The sequence below is a fragment of the Aotus nancymaae genome, unplaced genomic scaffold, assembly GCF_030222135.1.
Source record: "Aotus nancymaae isolate 86718 unplaced genomic scaffold, 86718_ANA_hifiasm-v0.15.2.pri h1tg000059l, whole genome shotgun sequence".
NCBI lineage: Eukaryota > Metazoa > Chordata > Mammalia > Primates > Aotidae > Aotus > Aotus nancymaae.
In genome coordinates this window covers 58,212,261-58,233,776 of record NW_026988473.1, presented here as the reverse complement: position 1 = coordinate 58,233,776, position 21,516 = coordinate 58,212,261, and the positions used below count along the sequence as shown (strand labels likewise).

The 21,516-nt window shown below is 43.6% G+C and overlaps 1 protein-coding gene across 2 annotated transcripts in view; it reads left to right on the top strand.

Moving 5' to 3' along the window:
- Positions 1-8,803, top strand: part of P4HA3 (prolyl 4-hydroxylase subunit alpha 3) — a 38,057-nt gene extending 29,254 nt beyond the window's left edge. The window contains exons 10-13 of one of the 2 annotated variants that reach the window (XM_021675192.2): positions 1,726-1,788; positions 5,595-5,663; positions 7,067-7,163; positions 7,988-8,803. In XM_021675192.2, the coding sequence (XP_021530867.2) occupies positions 1,726-1,788; positions 5,595-5,663; positions 7,067-7,163; positions 7,988-8,058 (300 nt within the window). In that variant the 3' untranslated portion in view covers positions 8,059-8,803. The remainder of the gene's footprint in view (positions 1-1,725; positions 1,789-5,594; positions 5,664-7,066; positions 7,164-7,987) is intronic. The other variant, XM_064365288.1, reaches the window with a different exon arrangement.
- Positions 8,804-21,516: the final 12,713 nt, after the last annotated feature.

Below are 21,516 nucleotides of genomic sequence, written 5' to 3'. Positions count from 1 at the left end.
ACATTTAGTTTGGTTCCATGACTTTGCTGTTATGAATAGTGCTGAAATAAATATCTGATATCAGGTGCTTTTCCTTTAATATAATACTTTCTTTTCCTTTGGGTAGGTACCCAGTAGTAATTTTTGAGGATTAAAATGACCTCCCCAAAATTGATCTATAGATTGAACCCCAACTTTATAAAAATTCCAGGAGGTTTATTTCTATAGAAATTAACAAGCTGATCCCAAAATGTATATGGAAATGCAAAAAACCTAGAGCAGCCAAAACAATTTTGAAAAAGAAGAACGAATTGGAGGACGCACACTACCTGATCTCAAAACTTAGTATAGAGCTACAAGAATCAAGGCAGTGTGGTACCAGTGTAAGGAGAGACACATAGGTCAATGGAACAGAACAGAGTCCAGAAACAAACCAACACATTTATGATCAATTGACTTTGACAAAGCTGCCAAGGAAATTCAGTGAAGAAGATATAGTTTTTTCAATAGATGGTATTGGAACTAATTAAAATCCTTTGCTTTTCAAAAAAACACCATTAGAAAAGGAAAAGACAAGCTGCCAACTAGGAAAAATATTTGTAAATTGTATATTTGGTAAAGAACTTGTATCCAAAATGCTTATAGAACTTTTATAACTCAGTAATAAGATAATTCAGTTTCTTATGGACAAAAAATTATTTGAATAGGCGCTTCTCCAAAGAGGATAAATGAATGGCTAAGAAGCATATGGAAAGATGCTCAACATCATTAGAGAAATGAGATAACACTTCACTCTCTTATGATGGCTATAATAAAATAAGATTATACCAAATGTTGGTGAGGATGTGGAGGAACTGGAGCTCTCATACACTGCTAGTGGGAATGGAAAATTATACAGACACTTTGGAAAAAAGTTTTACGGTTTCTTAAAAAGTTAAAGGTTCACCTACTTTTGGTCCAGCCATTTCACTCCTATGTATTTTACCCAAAAGAAAAAGAAAATATGTCTCTACAAACACTTGTACATGAAAGTTTATAGTAGCTTTATTTGTAATAACCAAGAATTAGAAACAGTCCAGATGTCTGTCAACAGGTGAATGGATAAACGAATTTTGATATATCTGCACAATGGGATGCTATAGAGAGAAAGGAGATAAGTGGGTTGCCTGAGATTGGAGGTAGGAGCAGGGATTGATGCTGACTGGTATGAGGGAACTTCTCAGCAGATGGAAGTGTTCTATGTTCCAAACCTCAATTATGGGAATTACTGGACAACTGTTTATTTACTAAAACTCATTGAACAGTATGCTTACAAGGGGTGAATTTTATGGTATGAAAATCATATCTCAAACTGTTCCATGTCAAAAAAAAGAGTATGTCTCTTCAACAAGTAATTAGAACTCTGGCCTTATGGTTTGGTATTCCTACAGAATAATTATCTGTAATATTTTATATATTAATTTCTTATTTCACAGAGAACTAAAAGGTGAAATTAACCCCTCATATACTACTTTCACTACTGACAAGTAGCCATTTGGTTAGTATACAGTTCTTTTATATAAATATCTAATGAATTATTTTTAAAAATTGTATTGAGTACCTGTCAGCAACGACAGGCACATACCTCAGAGCTATATCCCATCCTTGATGCCCCCATTTTACTCCTATGTGTATTAATAGTGGAGTCCTTGCTGTCCCACTGGTGCCATCTGCATAAAATAATGATATGTTCTGTTTTCTTCTTAGTCACCAAGCAGCCCCCTCTACAGAATGAAGTCTGGAAACCGAGTTGCAACATTTATGATCTATGTGAGTCTTGCTCTGGGCTTCTTACTTCATGACTATTTATAGCTCTGCTTTATTTTCTAGTTTTCAAAGCAATTTCATGTATTGATTTTATCTGGTACTCAGTGCAAAAAATCCCCAGGAATTTTGCAAATTTCAGACAACATTTTTGATAGGCACTATAGGAGATGTGAAGAAATACGAGACAAGTTTTCTACCCTCAAAGTGCTGACAGTGTGTAAATATAAATATAACCTTGGTATGGACAGTGGATTAGGATGGGAAGTGGAGTTCCACTGAAAGACAAGAGATAGAGGGACTTGAACAATGCAAGAGGAAGATATGAGAGTTTGTGTCCTTGAGGTTTCACAGACTAGTCAATGTTGAAAAACAACCTGTAGATGAGGTTGTGGAGCTGTGGGGAGAAAGAGGGAGGAGGAATGAGGCAGCAGATTTATGAGAGGGAAGAACAGAGACACTGAGAGTAATTCAGTGAGTGCTGCCTGTGATAGTGAAAATTATCTTCCTTATCTCTCTATAAAATTGTCAGTAAAATCTCCATGACACCCCTTTCAAAATAAAACAGTAAATTGTACTTCTCTCCTAACTCCTGGCCTGATCAGGATTTAGTCCCAGTCTGTATCATCTCACCTATCCCCTTCCCTTCAGATCATGTGGGTTTACTTCCTTCTCTATGGCCAAGCCATAATTCCAGTCACCTGTCACTGGAAGAGATTGTTAAAGTAATCACTTATTAGAAGAGATATCTTACTGTTAGCCGAAGAGACAAACATATTATGTATAAGGGCTCTATATAAAAACCAAAGATGAATTCCTTGTTTCAGGCTCTTTAGAATAGCAGGCATCCCATACCCCAGCTTTCCCTCTTCTGTCTCTGGTCTCCACAGTACATGAGGACTGTCTCTGGTCTCCACCGTACAGCCAAGGAAGGGCAGTCAGATGCCAGCATTCTGTCTAGTCTTTAATGCCAGCAATTCCAATGTGTTTCTCCATGTGGCTCAGTTTTGTACTTCCTGTGGAACTGGAAGGCTTCCATTTACAATAGTGCCTGGCCTCTGTAATGGTCATTCTGATGGTTCTGAAGTCAGCTATCAGGCAGGGGACATATCTTGGAGCTGCAACTGGTTGCATCTCTGGTTGATCACTCCAACTGTTATGGGAGGTCACATGCAGTGAAAGAATGAACTACTGCCAAAAAAAAGAGCATCTAGGGCACAATATATCTCTGTTCTTTATCCTCTTAGTATCTCCTATGGCTGGTTCCCTGGTTACAGGGCCTCAGTTACTATGGTGAAGTAACTTAAATTTGCCAGTAATTTTAAATGGCAAAAGCAAGTGCATGTGTGTGTGTGTGTGTGTGCATGCACTTACTCTTGCACACTTTCACATACATGTGCATGCATGTGCATTTGGGCTTTAGGTATTTGAGACACAGTGGAATGGAATGCAGTTTGGGTTTGGAGTCAGTTGACTTAATCCAGATTCTGTCACTTACTATGTAGCCTCAGCACAAATTACATCTATTATTTGAGCTCACTTTTTGCCCCGTGCTTCCTCACGGTGTTGTTGTGAGGATCTGATGAGATAATGTAAAAAGGGATGTCACTCTGGAATGTTTCATACTATATGTTTCTGTCATTGTATCCCACAGCACAATTAAAGGAAAGAGCCTCATAAAGGGGAAGCAGTATTGTGGGACCTGGGAAGTGCTAAATTATGTCCAAGGCTTTCATCTTCATGTTGGGATTTCTTAAGACAAACATTTCTCAAGACAAATGTTAAGGTTTGTGGGAAAGCTAAGAGTGATATTGTAGGGAGAAAATAATCTTTAAGAAGTACGGAGGATTGAGTTGAAATCCAGTTGGTGATTTTCTGCTCAGATTGGGCATAAGACCAGTCCCAAGCTGGGTGCGGTGGCATGCACCTGCAGTCCCAGCTACTTGGCAGGCTGAGGCAGGAGGATCACTTGAACTCAGAAGTTTGAGTCCAGTCTGGGCAACATAGTGAGACCCTGTCTCTACTAAAAAAAAAAATGAGCCCCAGTACAAAACAGTAGAAGGTATACAGAGGGAAGATTTACCTCCCTTCCCCACTGTTCTCATAGCCCATGCTGTGCTCATGAGTTTCATTGCATGCAGAATACGATTTTCTTTTTAATGTGTTGGATATGTCATTCCTTTCCACTGTATTGTAAAACCACAGGTAAAAAAATGCAGGAAAGTCCAGGTGGCCCCTTCCTGACAAGGTCTAGAATAGAATCATCTGATTTGTTACTTACCTGAACACAGGGAGCCAATTGCTGTTCTCATCAGCTTTCCCAATGTGCTACAGGAGGAGCCAAGGAATGCTAACAGTCACCACTGCCATTTCCATGTTCCGAATCACCACGTCAGTTCACTTGCATCTACCAAGGGCCAACGTCCTACCTCCTATAGCTCTTGCTCTGTAACACAAATAAATGTACTGGGATCTGACTGCCATAAGATTAAAGAGCATGAACTTTCTGGCAGATAGTGCTAGGCAAGGTGAGGTAAAACTGGCACTTTTGTGTGATGTAATTGCTGAAAAAATAATTTAGCAATATGTATCAGAAGTATGAAACTTACACATATCCTTTTGACCAAATAATACTAGTGCTAAGACTCTTTCCTATGAAAATAATCTAAAATGCAAAGCAATTTTTTTCATTAAGTTGTTCAGTGCAGTGTTGTTTATAATAGCAAACATTTGGATATGACCTAAATTTCCAAAGGTGTAGCATAATGGTATGAGCAGGAACTTTGTAGTCACATGGCACTGGCTCAGCTCAAATCCTGGCTCTGTCACGGAAGAGTCATGTGACCTTTTATAAAGTGCTTAAGCTCTCTGAGACATGGTTTCTTCATCTGTAAAATGTGAAGAATTAAAAACAGTAACAATTGTAGCTCCTAGGATTGTTGTGAGGAATAAAAGATAATATATTTGTAAGGATGTAGTGTAATGTCTAGCATATAGTCAGTGCTCAATAAATGTCAACCATCACTATGTAAACTATAACTTTTTTTCTGGATGGACATTGATAAGTATTATTATTTTCAAATACTTTCTTCTTTTAAAAAAGTTTGCAATTATTATATATTTCTGTGACAACCAGAAAAAAAAAAGCTTCACATTAAGAAAATATATCCATAATCTTAGAACAGACCAGTGATGAAACTCCTTAGCTTAGGTTCTCTGGAGAGGAGTGGCGTGATCTGGAGAATATGTCAAAGGTATAATAAGTAGTTCCTATGATGCCCAGCTTTCAAAACAAATCGTAATCTAAACTTGTTTTCAAGCCACAAGTCATGATCCATTATAGGTTGTGAGATTAATTTAATGGGTCTGATGAGCATTTAAGAAAACTACACTAGAATAGAATAAAATAAAATAGAAAAGATCAGAAGCTATCTCAGATAGTAAGAATGCTTTATGAAAATTGTATTTCAGGGTGTGTGTGTGTGTGTGTGTGTGTGTGTGTGTGTGTGTTGGGTCATGATTTAAAATGTATTTTTTCCTAAGGGTCTTAGTCAAAAAAGTTTGAATTTACTAGTTGTAGCCCTCAAAAAGGATGTTAGCTAGAAGGGAAAATAAAGGAAGAATACCAAAACAAACACCAGTGCTGTTGAGTAGTAGGCTCTCAAAGTTCCTAGTTGGATCATTGTCTTTCAAGTATTTCTCTCAGAGTCGAATAGAAGACCAGGGGAAGGAATCTATGTAGAAATGACATCGTACGATGGTAGGGAAGTTGGTGGCTGTTTTAACTCTGGCTTCTTCCTCTGGTCTTGTAGCTGAGCTCAGTGGAAGCTGGAGGAGCCACAGCCTTCATCTATGCCAACTTGAGCATGCCTGTGGTTAAGGTGAGTGGGGCCCTGGTCCCACAGGATGGGGCTGAGGGAGTACAGTGCTAACCCCCTAACCCTCACATTGTCTGTGCTTGCAAGCCCATTCCTGGGAGGAGGACCAAAAAGAGGTCTTTCCTGATTCCCAGAATCACAGATGATCCCATAGTCTTCTTTACTACCACACACATCCTTGTCACTTGTGCCTCTATTTGTTGTTTTATTTACACTTATATTGCAAGTAGATGATTACACATCTGTCTTCCCTGTCACAGTACAGCTCCTCAAGATAAGAGCTCTGTTTTATTTACTTTGAATCCTCTAAAGCATCTAGTTCCTTCAGTCATTAGTTCAGTCCACATTGAAAGCCAGGGGCACAGAGGGTGCAGAGGAAAATTCATAGCCCTTCGATCTAGGAGTTTACAGAGAGATCAGCAGGCATCATGGCAGCGCAATAGGGATTTGGAAAGGATAGGCGCCGAGAAGAACCAAGTGTAAGAAGTTTGCTTCATGAATGAGTATTTCCTCCAAATTTCAGATCAGTCCAACTCCCTGGCAGCCCTTACCTAATTCAGTAATGAAATGAAGAGAACTACATGAGATCATTCCTGTAAAGCAGGTAGTACAGTGCCTGGTGCATCCTAAGCATTTGATAAATCAATGCCAAGTATCTCTGAATGATCAGGAACTTGGCACCTCTTGCAGGCTTGGGAACATAGAGGCTGGCAATGCATCCTGGAAAGTTTCATGACCTGGGTTTTGTCTACTTTGAGGGCCAAGGTTAAAGTAATTTGACTACAGTAAGTAGATAGGGCAAAGAAGCAGTGTATGGGGGAAAAACATACAGGATTTAGCATCAGAACACCTGGGCTTGAGTCCTCACTTGGCTCCTTCTTTTGTTGCATTATTTAAAGGCCTGAGCCTCCAGTTCATTGCTAGGAAAATGGGAATAATGATACTGCCTACTCCCTGAAGTTTAGTTATAAGTGGCTAAGGGAGAAAAAGCTTCTGAGTTAATGACTTGCTCAGCTGTATGGAGTATTTTGTTCCACTCTGTGGTTTTGTTGGGTGTTTTCTCCTCAGTGATCCAATGACAAATGTGCTCACCTTTCTCCTAGCACTCACCAAACTGTCTTGTTCAGGTCTGTTTTATGTCTGTTTCTTGTGAGCTCCTGGAGAGCAGAACTGGATATGATTTGTCTCTGCATCCCCAGGACCTGGGGTGCAGTGGACTCTGTCAGTGACCCATGCATGAATGACTAAATGGCAGCTTATGCCATTTTGCACCATTTTATGCATGCATTGCTCCCAGACTGCATGGAGAGGTTCTTAAATGATATGCCTGCATTTGTCCTTAGTGTGTGCTTCCCGAGGACTTAGGTTCTGGGCTGACCCTCCCTGGGTGGGCCCTCTTGTTTCAGAATGCAGCACTGTTTTGGTGGAACCTGCACAGGAGTGGTGAAGGGGACAGTGACACACTTCATGCTGGCTGTCCTGTCCTGGTGGGAAATAAGTGGGGTAAGTCCTGCCTTTCTGGGCATGAGAAGAGGGTACAGGGTACAGAGTAGAGTGAAACAGGGAATGGGTGGGACCTAGCACAGCCTTCCCATTCCAAATGCTTCTTTACAGTGCCACATTATATTGAGAAGATCATATTATGAATCAGGTGCCCCCAGCAGATTGGGAGCCCATAACAGGCAGGGGTTCCTGTTACAGGGTAAGTGTCAGTAAAGGTTTGTTCACCTGACCAGATAGGCCTTGATTCCTGAGCACTGCCAGAAAGGAATATGGTATCCCATCCCCACTCTACCCCAAGGAAAGATGTGTCAAGCCATTGCCTCTCCTGTTTAGTGCTCCCCTTGAGGAGGTGGAAAAACAAAGAAGAGATAAATAAGCAGATGGACGTGTTTATGTCACATATATGTCCAGGAGCACTTAGCTCTGAAGACGAAGATGTGGAAGGGGGCTCATGAGCTGAGATGGGGGCTGCCAGGAGGCTGCCACCCTTTTTTCTCTCAGTACTCTGGAATGGCTTCATGGGGGACATGGACTTTTAAAATGAATGATGAGTGACCTTAGTTCCCAAATGTTTGAAAATGAGTTTACAGGAGACAGGACTTGGCAGATTTTTTCCAGAGGACAACGTCCTCTTTGCTATTTATCTGCTGGAAGAAACAGCTTGTAGTCCAATAGTGAGGCCAGGACTAGGATGGGCAAGTGAGTTGCCTAGGATGCAGAATTTAAGGCGGCACTCACATATCCCTGTGAGTGTGCACCAGTTTGCAGCACTGCTGCTGTCCACTCTGCTGAGCCTGCTCTCCTTCTTCCCCATTCTCTCCCAGTGGCCAACAAGTGGATACATGAGTATGGACAGGAATTCCGCAGACCCTGCAGCTCCAGCCCTGAAGACTGAACTGTTGGCAGAGAGAAGCTGGTGGAGTCCTGAGGCTTTCCAGAGAAGCCAGGAGCCAAAAGCTGGGGTAGGAGAGGAGAAAGCAGAGCAGCCTCCTGGAAGAAGGCCTTGTTAGCTTTGCCTGTGCCTTGAAATCAGAGGCAGGGGAGAGGTTGTTACCAGGGAACACTGAGAATGTAGATTTGATCTGCTCCAGCCATGGGAGTCAGAGTAGAATGCACAGTACAAAGGAGGGGGGAGAGGAGGCCTAAGAGGGAAGTTTCTGGAGCTTAGATACTCTCTGTTGGGAACAGGACATCTTGACAGTTTCAGGTTTGATCAGTGGGACTTTTGCCACTTTGAACCTTAACCACAGGGACCAAGAAGTGGCAATGAGGACACCTGCGGGAGGGGCTAGCCTGACTCCCACAACTTTAAGCCCTTCTCCCCACTGCCTTCTGCTGCAGGCCAAGCAGGGAGTGTCCCCCTCCCAGAAGCATATCCCAGATGAGTAGTACATCAGATGATGATTTTTTTAAGTTGAAGGCAACTTTCTTTTCTTTTTATATGATGGTTTTTTTTAAATACAGTCATTAAAAATGTTTACAAATCATTTTTCCCAACTGAGAATATTCTTACATTATAATGCCAAGTGAAAAAAAGGCCAAGTACAGTTGGCCCTCCACATCCATGTGTTCCCCGTCTGTGGATTCCACCTCAGATTGAAAATATTTGAAAAAAAACCATGGATAATAACAGACTTTATTCTGTACATGCTCAGCACAGATGCAATAGATGATACTGTACTCCCTAAACAATACAGTATAACATCTTCTTATACAGCATTTACATTGTGGTAGATATTATAAGTAATCTAGAGGTGACAAAGTATCTGGGAGGATGTGTGCAGATTGCAGGTTATATACAAATACTACACCATTTTATACAAGAGACTTGAACATCTGTAGATTCTGATATCCTCTTGCAGTCCTGGAACCGACTCCCCATGGATGCTAAGGGATGACTGTACAGCATTTTATTTATACTATAATCTCAGTGTAGCTCACCTCCCGTGTCCCCAGCTATGTTCCAGACACTGGAATTCTTTCTTGTCCCCATCACCACCATGCCCATCGCCACCACCATCACTCCCACCTCATAGGCCTTGGCATTTGTCATCCCCAAAGTCTTCCCACTGCTGAGCTCTTTTCCTCATTCCACTCAATGCCGTGGCTCAATGTTACCTCACAGAGGTTCTGTGACCATGTCACCACTCAGCCACTTTCTTTCATATGAACTGACTTTATTTTCTTCATAACACTTATTGGGATTGAAATGATTTTGTTCATTTGTTTAATTTTGGTCAGTTGCCTTCCTTGCAGGGAAAGTGCTTTGTGGCTGTGCCGTACTTCATAAATGCCTCTATTCCAGCCCTCAGGTCACTGAATGTCAATGTTTATGTATTTGCCAGGCTGCTCCCACTAGGGAGCATTCCTCTTGGTAGCCCCAGCAGAAGGTCTGGTTCAACATAAATAGGCATTCAGTAGTTCTGCAAACTATCCTTTGAGTTGTACTCTGGAGGACAGGTAGACTTTTTATAAGCAGGGTATGATAGAAGTGTTTTCCAGCAGAAGGCCTAGCAGTGGCTAAAGCTGCATGGATGGGTGATTGTGATATTTGGGTACTTGTGCCAAGATAACATTTCAGGCCACTTGGCTCAGGCTCCTCCACAGGGCTGTGAGCATGGTCTTGCTTACAAGGAAACCACACAGTGCAAGGACTGGGTGGTTGGATGCCCGCTGTCTCTGCCCCTTCCCTGCAAGCCCATAGGACTTCAGCTTCCCAGAGCTCTGTGGCCCCAAGGGAGAGCCTCTGATGTTCTAATACTGAGCTTCCTCAGAGTCTGAAGTGCACCTTGTCACATTCCCAGGATTTCTGCAGAACACACCAGGATTCTGGAAATCCTCTTACTAAATTACTGTCACTACTCACAACCTGCCTTCTCCAGTTCCAAGAGGAACGGGCCTGAGAAAAGGCAGAAAGTGACTGTCTGCAGGGGAGGCTGTTCTGTTTTCTTCATAGAACCTGGACTTCTCAGAGTTACAGGATGAGTCTGAGCTAATCAGAGCAATGGCAGCATTCTAAGAGCTTCATGCATTAAATATTTAATGCTCATTCCAATCCTATGAGGTCAATACAGTTATCTCCATTTTACATATAAGGAGGCAGATTTATAGAGTTAAGTCACTTGTTCAGAGTACCACAGACTGGCCCCCAAATCTTGTGCTTTTAACAATGTTTGACATGGGGCAATTATCAAACATCTTGACCAGGTGACTGAGACTCAGGAAAGTCTGGCTGCAAATTAATAACTGCTTAATGAGCATTCCTCAGGGGCAGGCCCTAGGCTCAGTGGGTGCTGTGGGGATACAGAGGATGCAGCCTGGAAGCTGGTTCCATAGGGGAGTAAGACAAAATGCACCCTTAGTTCAATGTCATGTAAGCACAATATGAAAATCTTGCATGCAGGAAGAGATGAATTACCACTGAATGCTGCCATCAAGAGGGAGGGGAGCCTTGTGATTTTGCATAGTTGAGAAAGCCTCATTTGTTTATTCAAGTCACACTGACAAGGTGCATACTCAGTGCCAGACTCTTGCTGGCACTAGGGAGGAAAAGGAGAGTTAGATGCTGACCCTGCACATAGAAATGGAGACAGACCGTCAAATCATCATGAGACCATGTGGCCACGAGTGGAGACATGAACAGGTTGCATGAAGAGGCTTCCCCAACCCCTGGAAGTTTCATGGGAAGGGAGGATTTGAGCAAGTCTTGAAGATAAGGAGGGTCCCTAGAGGCTGATAAGGAGAGACCAGGCTGGGCATGTACTAGGGGGCATACTGTAGGGATAGTAACACATTACTTTTGGCCAGCACCTTATTTTCTTTCTCTTTTTCTTTCTTTTCTTTTCTTCCTTTCCTTTCCTTTCCTTTCCTTTCCTTCCTTCCTTTCTCTCTCTCTTTCTTTCTTTCTTGCTCTCTTTCTCTCTTTCCTTCTTTCTTTTCAGAGCCTTGCTCTGTCGCCCAGGCTACAGTACAGTGGCACAATCTCGGCTCCCAGCAACCTCCACCTTCCAGGTTTAAGCAATTCTCTGCCTCAGCCTCCCAAGTAGCTGGGATTACAGGCGCGTTGCCACCATGCTCGGCTAATTTTTTTGTTGTTGTATTTTTATTAGAGATGAGATTTCACCATGTTGGCCAGGCTGGTCTTGAACTCCTGACCTCATGATCCACCTGCCTCGGCCTCCCAAAGTGCTGGGATTACAGGCATGAGCCACCACACTGGCCACCATATTCATTTTCAAAATACTTTACCACTCCACTTGAACTTCACCTCCCCAGGGAGGAGAGCATAGCAGGTACCGTGGAAAACAAGGTGGGAATGGTTAGTCATTTCCTGGAGCTTCATGGTAGAGTTGGGACTGGTCTGTATCCCTCACCAGTGCTCTTTCCACCAGACAGCCTTCAAAGCCATGTCGCTCCTAGAGTAGAAAGACCTAATTCTTATATTTGAACTAATTATTATATTTGCCTAATTCTATATTTGCACTAGTCTCCATGCCCTCCGAATCTGACCATCCTGATAGAAAGTGGTGTGGTGTTGGGCCCCACTTAGTAGATAGATAGATAGCTAATTCTAAGTAGGGTCAGCTGTGGCTTAGGGCATTGATTTTTTTATAATTTTGTTTCTTTCTTTCTCGAACTCCTAAGCTCAAGTGATCCTCCCACCTCAGCCTCCCAAGTGCTAGGATTACAGGCATTAGTCACGGCACCCAGCCTGTTTCTTTCTTTCTTGCACTGTTCTGTGAGCTGTTTTCCAACAGCCTTGTCCAACCTTGACTTCTGGCACTTTCCTGTATATCACTTGCAAGCCTCATTCCAGATAATATTCTTTACATTAAAGTCTGTTTTCATTACCATTAGTAACCACAGCATTTATGATAGGCCAGTTCACTGTGCTGAGAACTTAGGTGTATTTGTCTCCTTTAATCCTTAAAATGAGATGAGTACTATTATGCTCATTTTATAGAGAGGGAAACTGAGGCAGAGAAAGTCTAACTTCTCTGAAGTCATCCAAGTACAAAATGACAGAGGCAGGATTCAAATCCATGTCAATCTGTCACCAAAGACCTTAACTAGCCCTCTGTTGTCTGCATTCCATGTTATTCTGCTGTCATTGCTGTGCTCCCATTAGCAATAATCTTTTCGAACCAACTGTTTTAGGGGAAGGAGTGTCTCCAACATTTTCCCAGATGTTGAAAAGGTCTATCCCTTGTGCCACTGATGCCCAGTGTTTAAGAACTCTTGTCAGATGTCGATGTCTGTTGAATTTAGGAACGAGTCAGTTCCACAGATATATGATGGTGATCATTTGCTGAGTGACCTGCCCATGCTAGCTGCTCCATGAGAATCCAGGAAAAGAAGACAGCCTGCTCACTGCCCTTAAGGCAGAATTGGTACATGCCCAAATGTAAGCAAGAATTGTATAAAATCAAGTGGGAAGTTGTGTGCTTTTCATCCTAAGGATTGTGGGAGCTTAGAGAGAGGGCAGGGCCCTATGGCCAGAATATGCTGAGGGTGTCCACGTTGGAGCTCCAGGAATACATGGAAAGAGTAAGAATGTGTGCCTGTGAAGCGCAGGGTGCAGCAGCCACCCCACTTTTCCCTTTCAACACAGCAGAGAGAGCTGTCTGGGAGTAGGAAGCAAGAGCGTGTTGATTCTGAGGGACTCTTGTCCAGTAATGCCAACAGCAGCACAAACTGCCTTTTTATGGAACCACTGAAAGAGTCTCCTGTTGGGGACCTTGGCTGCTTAAGCTGGGAGAAGCCAAAGGAGGCTGTGTGTAGGGGCTGGGGTGGGGAGAGAGAGAGGCATTTACCTGTAGATTGCTGTGTACTCAGTAGAACTATGAAATCGGCTAAGGGCTAGGGGGAAGAAACAAACATTTGTGCCTACTCTTTCCATGGATCACTCTCCTGTATCATATTCACAACAATTATCATCACTTTTGGCAAAGGAGGAAAGTGGGGTTTAAAGAAAAGACGTCACTAAGGTCACACAGCCAGAGGCAGAGCCAGAATCTGGAGCTTGGGGGGGGTCTCCCCCTTCCCCTAGCTGTGTCTAACCTCTTTCTGGACTTTTCTCTCTTCCCCACGGTGGACCCCCAACAATTTTCTCCCCCTTCGGAATCAGAGCCTGCCTCTTTCCCTTCTTCCTCTCTGCCACATCCCTCTTTCATATTCACTTCATTGGTCATAGGACCCCTCCAATCAAGTGTTTGATCTACTCATTTTCCCTAAGGTTTGAGTGACAGAGTTTCCCTGTCCTTGCCAGGGGCATATTTGCATTAGAAATAGGTAGCCTGGTGAAATGAAAGATTATCTCAAAGGAATGAGGTCCTAGGCATGGATTCTAGGCACCAGGATGCCTGGGTGGTAACAGTCTTTTTGGTTAAGGGTTCAAGGGCATAGCTCAGATGCAGCCCCATAGATAATTTCTACCATCTTTAAAGCTCACCACATTTTCAGATGGAGTATAACTATAAAATAATGACCACCACCTCTCCTGTTCATCTGCTTATCACCTTATGGGGCTGGAGGGCAGTAGTTAGTTCCCCGCCCCAGAAAAGTAAAGCAACTTGCTCATAATTACACAGTATGTCAGTGTCAGCTCAAGACTAGAAGCAAGGTTTCCTGGCTCAGAGACCCACGCTTTTTCCAAAGTGCCATAGGTGCCTCTTGAAACAGATGCATAATGGGCAAATGATGGTACTAACCCTTGATGGCGTTTTAATGGGCACAGACTGCAGTGTGGCCTGTCATTTATTCATTCAGCTAAGCGTTCCTGATGTTGCCTCTGTGCCAGGACTTTTGCTGGGGCTGAGGCTGCTAGGATGACCTATTAAGTCTCTGACCTTGAAGAGCTCCCAGAAAAGAGAACCCACAATGACTATACTAGTGAAATACTAGTGAAAATGCGGACATATATGAAAATAGTTACAACCCCAGTGAAATACTAGTGAAAAGAGGAACATATAAAATGTTATTGACAGTGGCAGGAAGCAGACAAATGCCTAGGCAGATAGGATCAGGTCCCCGGTGAAACCCTACCTTCAAGCCAAAGACAGTTTAAAACCTAACTACAAGTCCCAGGTAAATCCATGGACCAGATTGAGAACTTGTTTTCCCATTCAGTACACTTTGCTCTGATTGCTCCCTACCTTTTACCTATTTTACATATACCTACCCTTTCCTAATTGGTTTTTTACACATGCCCACCTTTGAGTGATGTCTTTGCTTTAACCTTTTTTGCATACTCACAAACCAATCAGCACATACTCCCCATTCTAAGTCCATAAAAAGCCCTGGCCCCAGGCAGAGAGAGAGAAATCACCTGACTACAGGGGTGAGAGACCACCCCCCACATCTACTCTCCACCAAGAGCTGTTCCATCACTCAATAAAATTCTTCTCTGCCCATCCTCACTCTTCAAATTGTCAGCATATCCTCATTCTTCTTGGACAGGGGGCAAGAGCTCAAGAACCCCTGAATCCAGGTACCAGCTATAGCACCACACAACTGCAACCATCTGATCTTTGACAAACCTGACAAAAACGAGCAATGGGGAAAGGATTTCCTATTTAATAAATGGTGCTGGGAAAACTGGCTAGCCCTATGCAGAAAGCTAAAACTGGATCCCTTCCTTATACCTTATACAAAAATTAACTCTAGATGGATTAAAGATTGAAACATTAGGTCTAACACCATAAAAACTCTAGAAGAAAACCTAGGCAATACCATTCAGGACATAGGCATGGACAAGGACTTCATGACTAAAACACAAAAAGCAATGGCAACAAAAGCCAAAATAGACAAATGGGATCTAATTAAACTTCAGAGCTTCTGCACAGCAAAAGAAACTATCAATAGAGTGAACCGTCAACCAACAGAATGGGAAAAAATTTTTGCAATCTAGCCATCTGACAAAGGGCTAATATCCAGAATCTATGGAGAACTTAAACAAATTTACAAGAAGAAAACAACCCCATCAAAAAGTGGGCAAAGGATATGAAGAGACATTTTTCAAAAGAAGATATTTATGCAGCCAACAAACATATGAAGAAAAGCTAATCATCACTGGTCATTAGAGAAATGCAAATCAAAACCACATTGAGATACCACCTCACGCCAGTTAGAATGGTGATCATTAAAAAATCAGGAGACCACAGATGCTGAAGAGGATGTGGAGAAATAGGAACACTTTTACACTGTTGGTGGGAGTGTAAATGAGTTCAACCATTGTGGAAGACAGTGTGGCGATTCCTCAAGGATCTAGAACTAGAAATACCATTTGACCCAGCAATCCCATTACTGAGTATATAACCAAAGGATTATAAATCATTCTATTATAAAGAAACATGCACATGTATGTTCATTGCCACACTGTTCACAATAGTAAAGACTTGGAACCAAACCAAATGCCCATCAATGATAGACTGGATAAAGAAAATGTGGCACATATACACCACAAAATACTATGCAGCCATAAAAAACAATGAGTTCATGTCCTTTGCAGGGACATGGATGAAACTGGAAACCATCATTCTCAGCAAACTGACACAAGAACAGAAAATCAAACACTGCATGTTCTCACTCATAAGTGGGTGTTGAACAATGAGAACACATGGACACAGGGAGGGGAACATCACACACCGGGCCTTGTTGGGGGTGGGGGGCAGGGGAGGAATAGCAGGGGGTGGGAGAATTGGGGAGGGATAGCATTTTAAGAAATACCTAATGTAGATGACAGGGCAATGGATGCAGCAAACCACCACCATGGCACGTATATACCTATGTAACAAACCTGCACGATCTGCACATGTACCCCAGAACTTAAATATAATTTAAAAAATAATTTTTTTAAGTTTTTTTTTTTTTTTGAGACAAACTCTTGCTCTTGTTGCCCAGGCTGGAGTTCAATGGCACGATCTTGGCTCACTGCAGCCTCCGCCTCCCTGGTTCAAGAGATTCTCTTGCCTCAGCTTCCCAGGTAGCTGGGATTACAGGCACTGCCACCACAGCCCAACTAATTTTTGTATTTTTAGTAGAGTCGGGGTTTCGCCATGTTGGCCAGGCTGGTCTCAAACTCCTGATCTCATGATCCATCAGTCTTGGCCTCCCAAAGTGCTGGGATTACTGGCCAAAAGTTTTTTGAGAAGAACATTCCTAGGCCAGCCCCAGGGGCACACCAGCTTTCATTAATTCTGCCTGAGCAGCCCCATGGAGCAGGAGTAGGAAAGCAGACCAACACACCTGGGGTAGGATGGCTTTGCCTTGGTCTCCTCTCCCTTTTGGGATTCCCAGTCAGGATGAATTAATCCCCTTGTCTTTTAGCACCATGGCATTTACTGTTTTTCACCTTGCCTACTGCAGGCAGCAGCTTTTACTATACTTGGATACTTAGGTCTCGTTTAACTCTCATAACAACTATCGAATTAAGGATTATCACCCCATTTTGGGACACAGAACCTGAAGTTTTGAAGGAAGTGATGTGCCAGAGGTCACCCAGCTAGTAGGAGGCTGAACTGAGCTTGGAGCATTCCTCTCATCATCAGGCCTCATTCTCCATGCCCCTGCCCCACCTCGCCTCTCCTTCTGCTATGGTGTGGGATTAAAAAGGCACTGATCTGTAAGTCAGGTCACCTGACCTCTAGTCCAGATTGTGTTACTATATGACCCTGGACAAATCACTTTCCTTGACAGAGCCTCGAATTCCTCATCTGTAGGAAGTGCTGATCTGTCTGCCCTCCCCACTCCAGAGGAGTTATGAGGTCTTAAAGGTAGTAAATGTGCTTTATAAATGGTACAGACTGTATTGTGTCAGTTATTCTATGCTTGTTTGATTTAGTCACTCCATAAATCATTATGGAATGACATCATTGTCATTAATCAGGAAGAAATGTTCTCCCTCAACACTCAGTTCACTCCTCAGTCACCTATTCCCTGCACCTGCAATAGGCCAGCCTCTCTACTAGTCTCAGGTTCCAAGGTTTTGCCTGGCTATAGGCTGGAGTTTTCTAGCAAACTGCTGGGAGAGGAAGCCAGCTCAAGGAATAAGGGAGCCTCTTGAGTTGACATAACTTTCTGAGCCCTGGCCCCAGACTGAGAATGTGTTGATTCTGGCTGCTGATGGGGTGGCCAGCTGGAGCGGCAGAGTTGGCTCCAAGATTGCAAACAAAACAGTGACTGCAGGGGAGTGTGACTGCCTTTTGCTTTCTCTGCTGCTAGTGTAGGCTCTCTTCTTGCTTTTCTCTTGGTAAAATCTTGACCTTTCACTTCCAACCCCCACTTCTCATGACATGCCCCTGAATCCAACTTAAAGGTTCTTGGCCCCTCACTCTTGAAATCCAACTAGTTTCTTTCTTGTTCATTAAACATCTGAAAATATTGAAATTATCTTGTTCTCTCAGCCTGGTGGCCACTGTCCTATTTAAGTATACCTGTGTCTTTTACCTGCCTGACTACAGCTGCCTCTTTACTGACCTCTTGGCCTCGTGTCTGGCACCCACCAATCCATCTACACAGGCTACCAGAGTGACTTTCCTTTATAAAAAAGACCTGACCTTGTCACATCCTGCTTATTAACTTCTGGAAACTCCTAATTCTTGCCAATTAAGGCCTTTGTGCCTTGACTCCCACCTCCTCTCCTGGTTCTTCTCCTGTTTCGGCCCATACTCCAGCCACAGTCATCTTCCTAGCCTGACTTTCCTGTTTCCAGTGCTTGTCTGTGGTGTTAGTGCGTGTCTACCTGAAATGTCTTGTCCTTCCTCCTCCACCTCTACTTTATGATACTTCAAGGCTCAACTCAAATGCTAACTCTTGGCTGGGCGCAGTGGCTCACACCTGTAATCCCAGCACTTTGGGAGGCTGAGGCAGGCAGATCACTTGAGGTCAGGAGTTTGAGATCAGACTGACGAACATGGCAAAACCCCGTCTCTACTAAAAATACAAAAATTAGCTGGGTGTGGTGGCAGGCACCTGTAACCCCAACTACTCAGGAGGCTGACGCAGGAGAATTGCTTGAACATGGGAGGCAGAGGTTGTAGTGAGCCAAGATCATGCCACTGCACTCCAGCCTAGGTGACAGAGGGAGGCTCTGTATCCAAAAAAAAAGATAAATAAAATAAATAAAAATTGCTACCTCTTGTGAAACCATCCCTGGCCTGTTTCCAAATAGGTTTGTTGCTCCCCACCCCCAACCTTCTTACCACGTGGTCACTATTTCTACCACTGTCTCTCTAGATAATGAGTTCATTTTAAGGACCTCATTATTTACCTCTGTCTACAAAGTACATTGGATGCCTGGCACATACTGGGTGCTTGGGTTTGCTTAATAAGCAAATAAATGATCCTAATAGTATGGTAAGAGCATGGGGCTACAAAGTCATGCCCCATTCCCCTCATGCCTTTGTCTTAAGTCCTCCCAGTCTGAAGATTCTCCCTGTCTCCCATCAGATCTATGTCTGCCTCCAAAATTTGCCTACCTTCCTTTTTGGGGAAAGAGTTTCCCTTTTCCCTTGGACATTCACTACTGTCTATGTGACAGAACATTGGTTTGACCCAAAACATGCTCCTTGCTTTGTGGCAATCCTTCATTCAAAGATCCTGGGGTCTCTTCTTTATACCCTTCCTGAGTTCATACATGCTGATCTGTAGGCTCTGCAAGGACATTGTTATGGCCAACACATAGTAGGTGCTCATTAAAGCCGTGCTAAGTGAACCCACGAATGGTCTCTTCTCTACTGGGGTGTAATGGAATGCTCAGTAGACTTGGAATCAGAAGACAAGGTGGGGCAACCCTGGCCATGGCTGTGGGCTTTCATTTCCTTCTGAGCTTTCATTTCCTTGCCTTTAAATTGGGGATAATGCCTGTACTTCACAAAGATACAAAGGATGGAGATGAAAGTGCCTAAAACACAACCAACCACAAAGCTCACGAGCATTCCATTCATTCTCAACCTCCTCCATCAAGTGTAAAGAGGCTTCATCTCCATAGTCATCCTCCTCTGCTAAGTCAGGTATCGGGGCCAAAATGACTTCTGCCCAGGGTCCCTTGTAGCATCCAGGAGCAGCATGATTTGGAAACAAGCCAGCTTTGAATTCTGACACTGTCAGTCACTTCCAAGTGGTAGAAATTTGGACCTGGAACGTAACAAAACCTACCTCATAGTGTTGCTGTGAGGATTAAATGAGATGTGTGTCAAGTGAATTAGATGACACTCAAAATTTGGTAACCATTATGACTTTCGCCTGGTGAACCTGAGTGCCCCTGAAAACTACACAAGTGATCATGCTGCCCTCCTGTGGACAAAAGGGCACATAGTCCAGCAACAGCACCGGCAAAGGGTTCCCGTGAGAGAAATCAACCATACATAAGGAACTTCTCTCTCCTCTACTAGGGAGCTCATGCATTACCCTGAAATATTTAGTCATCAACTAAACCAGACATTTTCAAACATTGATGCAGTTGTTAAAATGCAGATCAGTTCTGATAAAATAGGTCTTGGGATGGGGACAAAATTCTCACAAGCTTCCAGGAGATACTGATGCTACTGGCCCACAAACTGCCCTGAGGAAAGGGCTTAACTATAATACAGTAATGTAACAGTGTCCTAATAGGACTACTTATTAAGTGTCTACCATGTGCCAGTTACTGAGAAAGCCAGTTAACCTAGTTTAACTTGTATATTCCTCAAGACCCTGTGGGGTAGGTACTGTTTATCTCCATTTTTCAGATGAGTAAAGTACAGCACAGAAAGTTAGTTTGTTGCCACACTATACAGCGTAAGGGGTGGGCCTTGGGTTCTAATTTAGACAGCCTGGCCCCAAAGCCTGCTCGGAAGAAGTCTCCAACAGTGTGTGGAGGACCACCTAGGGAAAGAGGAGGGCAGCAAAGGTTCTGAAATGATCACAGTGAGAGATGATGAGGCCTAAGCTAGGGCAGTGGCTGTGGGATGGAAAAGAGGGGACATGGAAGAGAATGAACAGGATTTGGTGGTAGAACTGATGTGGATGTAAGAGAAGTAGTTCACTGTGTGTATCTTGTTTGGACAACTGGAGGGATGGTGATACCTATCACTTACTCAGCCAGGAAACACTGGAGGAAGAGCAAGTTTCACAGGAAAGGTGGGTTCAGCTTTAGAAATAGTCAATATGAACTGGTTTTTGGTCATCTGGGAGAGACAAGAGAAGGTAGCTGGGCCTAACTGTTCAGAGCTCAGGAGATGATTTGCATTGTGGATAAAGTTTCACATAAGTGAAGCTATCGTGACTGAGATCGTATGGATGGTGCACAGATTACCTTGCTCTGGACCATAGTCGACACAGCCAGTAATTAGGAGAGATGGAACTGGAATCCTGTCCTAGGTGCAGTGGACGGTGGCTCTGACCATCCTACTGGGCATTCTGGATCAGGGGAACAGGCAGAGCATAACATACTGAAAGGCTATAGGGAAAGGGGTTTCTGGAGTTCCAGGACAACTAAGTCCAGTGAACTGTCCCCTGCCCTTATGTCAGCAGAAGTAAGGACAACTCCACAGAGAAAGACCAGGCCAATAAAGGTTGGGAGATATTTATTTTCTTTAAACAAGGTCATAAATAACAAAAAACAAAGTAGGTCCCAGACTCCGGACCGTGCAGCAGGACAGGGGTGGGAAGTTGTTGAGTGGAAAGGTGGAGGGGGCTACACATCACCTAAGACAGTCACAGAAAAGATGGGCTTCAGGACGCTGCCCCTTCCTGCCCTTGGAAATGGCGTGCCTGGGCAATAGGGACAGGCCTCAGTGCTGTGTTGAGGCAGCTGGAAGAAGGCAAAGACTGGGATGCCAGGTTGTAACGTTTCTATGTGGAGTGATGTGAAATCCACAAATGGCAAAGAGAAGCTGTAGGTTTGAAGAGGCAAGAGGGTGCTGTACACCTCCAGGAACCAGTTATGAAAATGGTCGAATTTGATTAAAAACAATTCCATAGGTTTTAGCTTGTGGCTTTGTGCATGGGCTGTACTTAACCTGGGTTGCTCTGTGGTAGGTAAGGGTTCAAGAGGACCCTGGAGCAGCCTGGCCTCAGCCCAGGGCAGGTGCCCAGATATGTGGGAGTGGGACAGTGGGCTCTCCCAGATGGGAGCCCATGTGCTTGGACTGGCTGGACCTGATTTTCAGGCTGGTTTCTTGTGATGCTATCCACTACCACCTCTCCCTGTACCTAAGGATGGGATCTTGGCCTCTCTTGGTCTTCCAAACCTGGAAGACTAAGACTGGGATAAAATGGTACCTGACTAGTGTTTTATTTCAGAGGGAAAAATAAGGACCACCTGAGGCACTGTCCATCCCATGAGGTAGGGCTGGACCATGCCAAGACAATC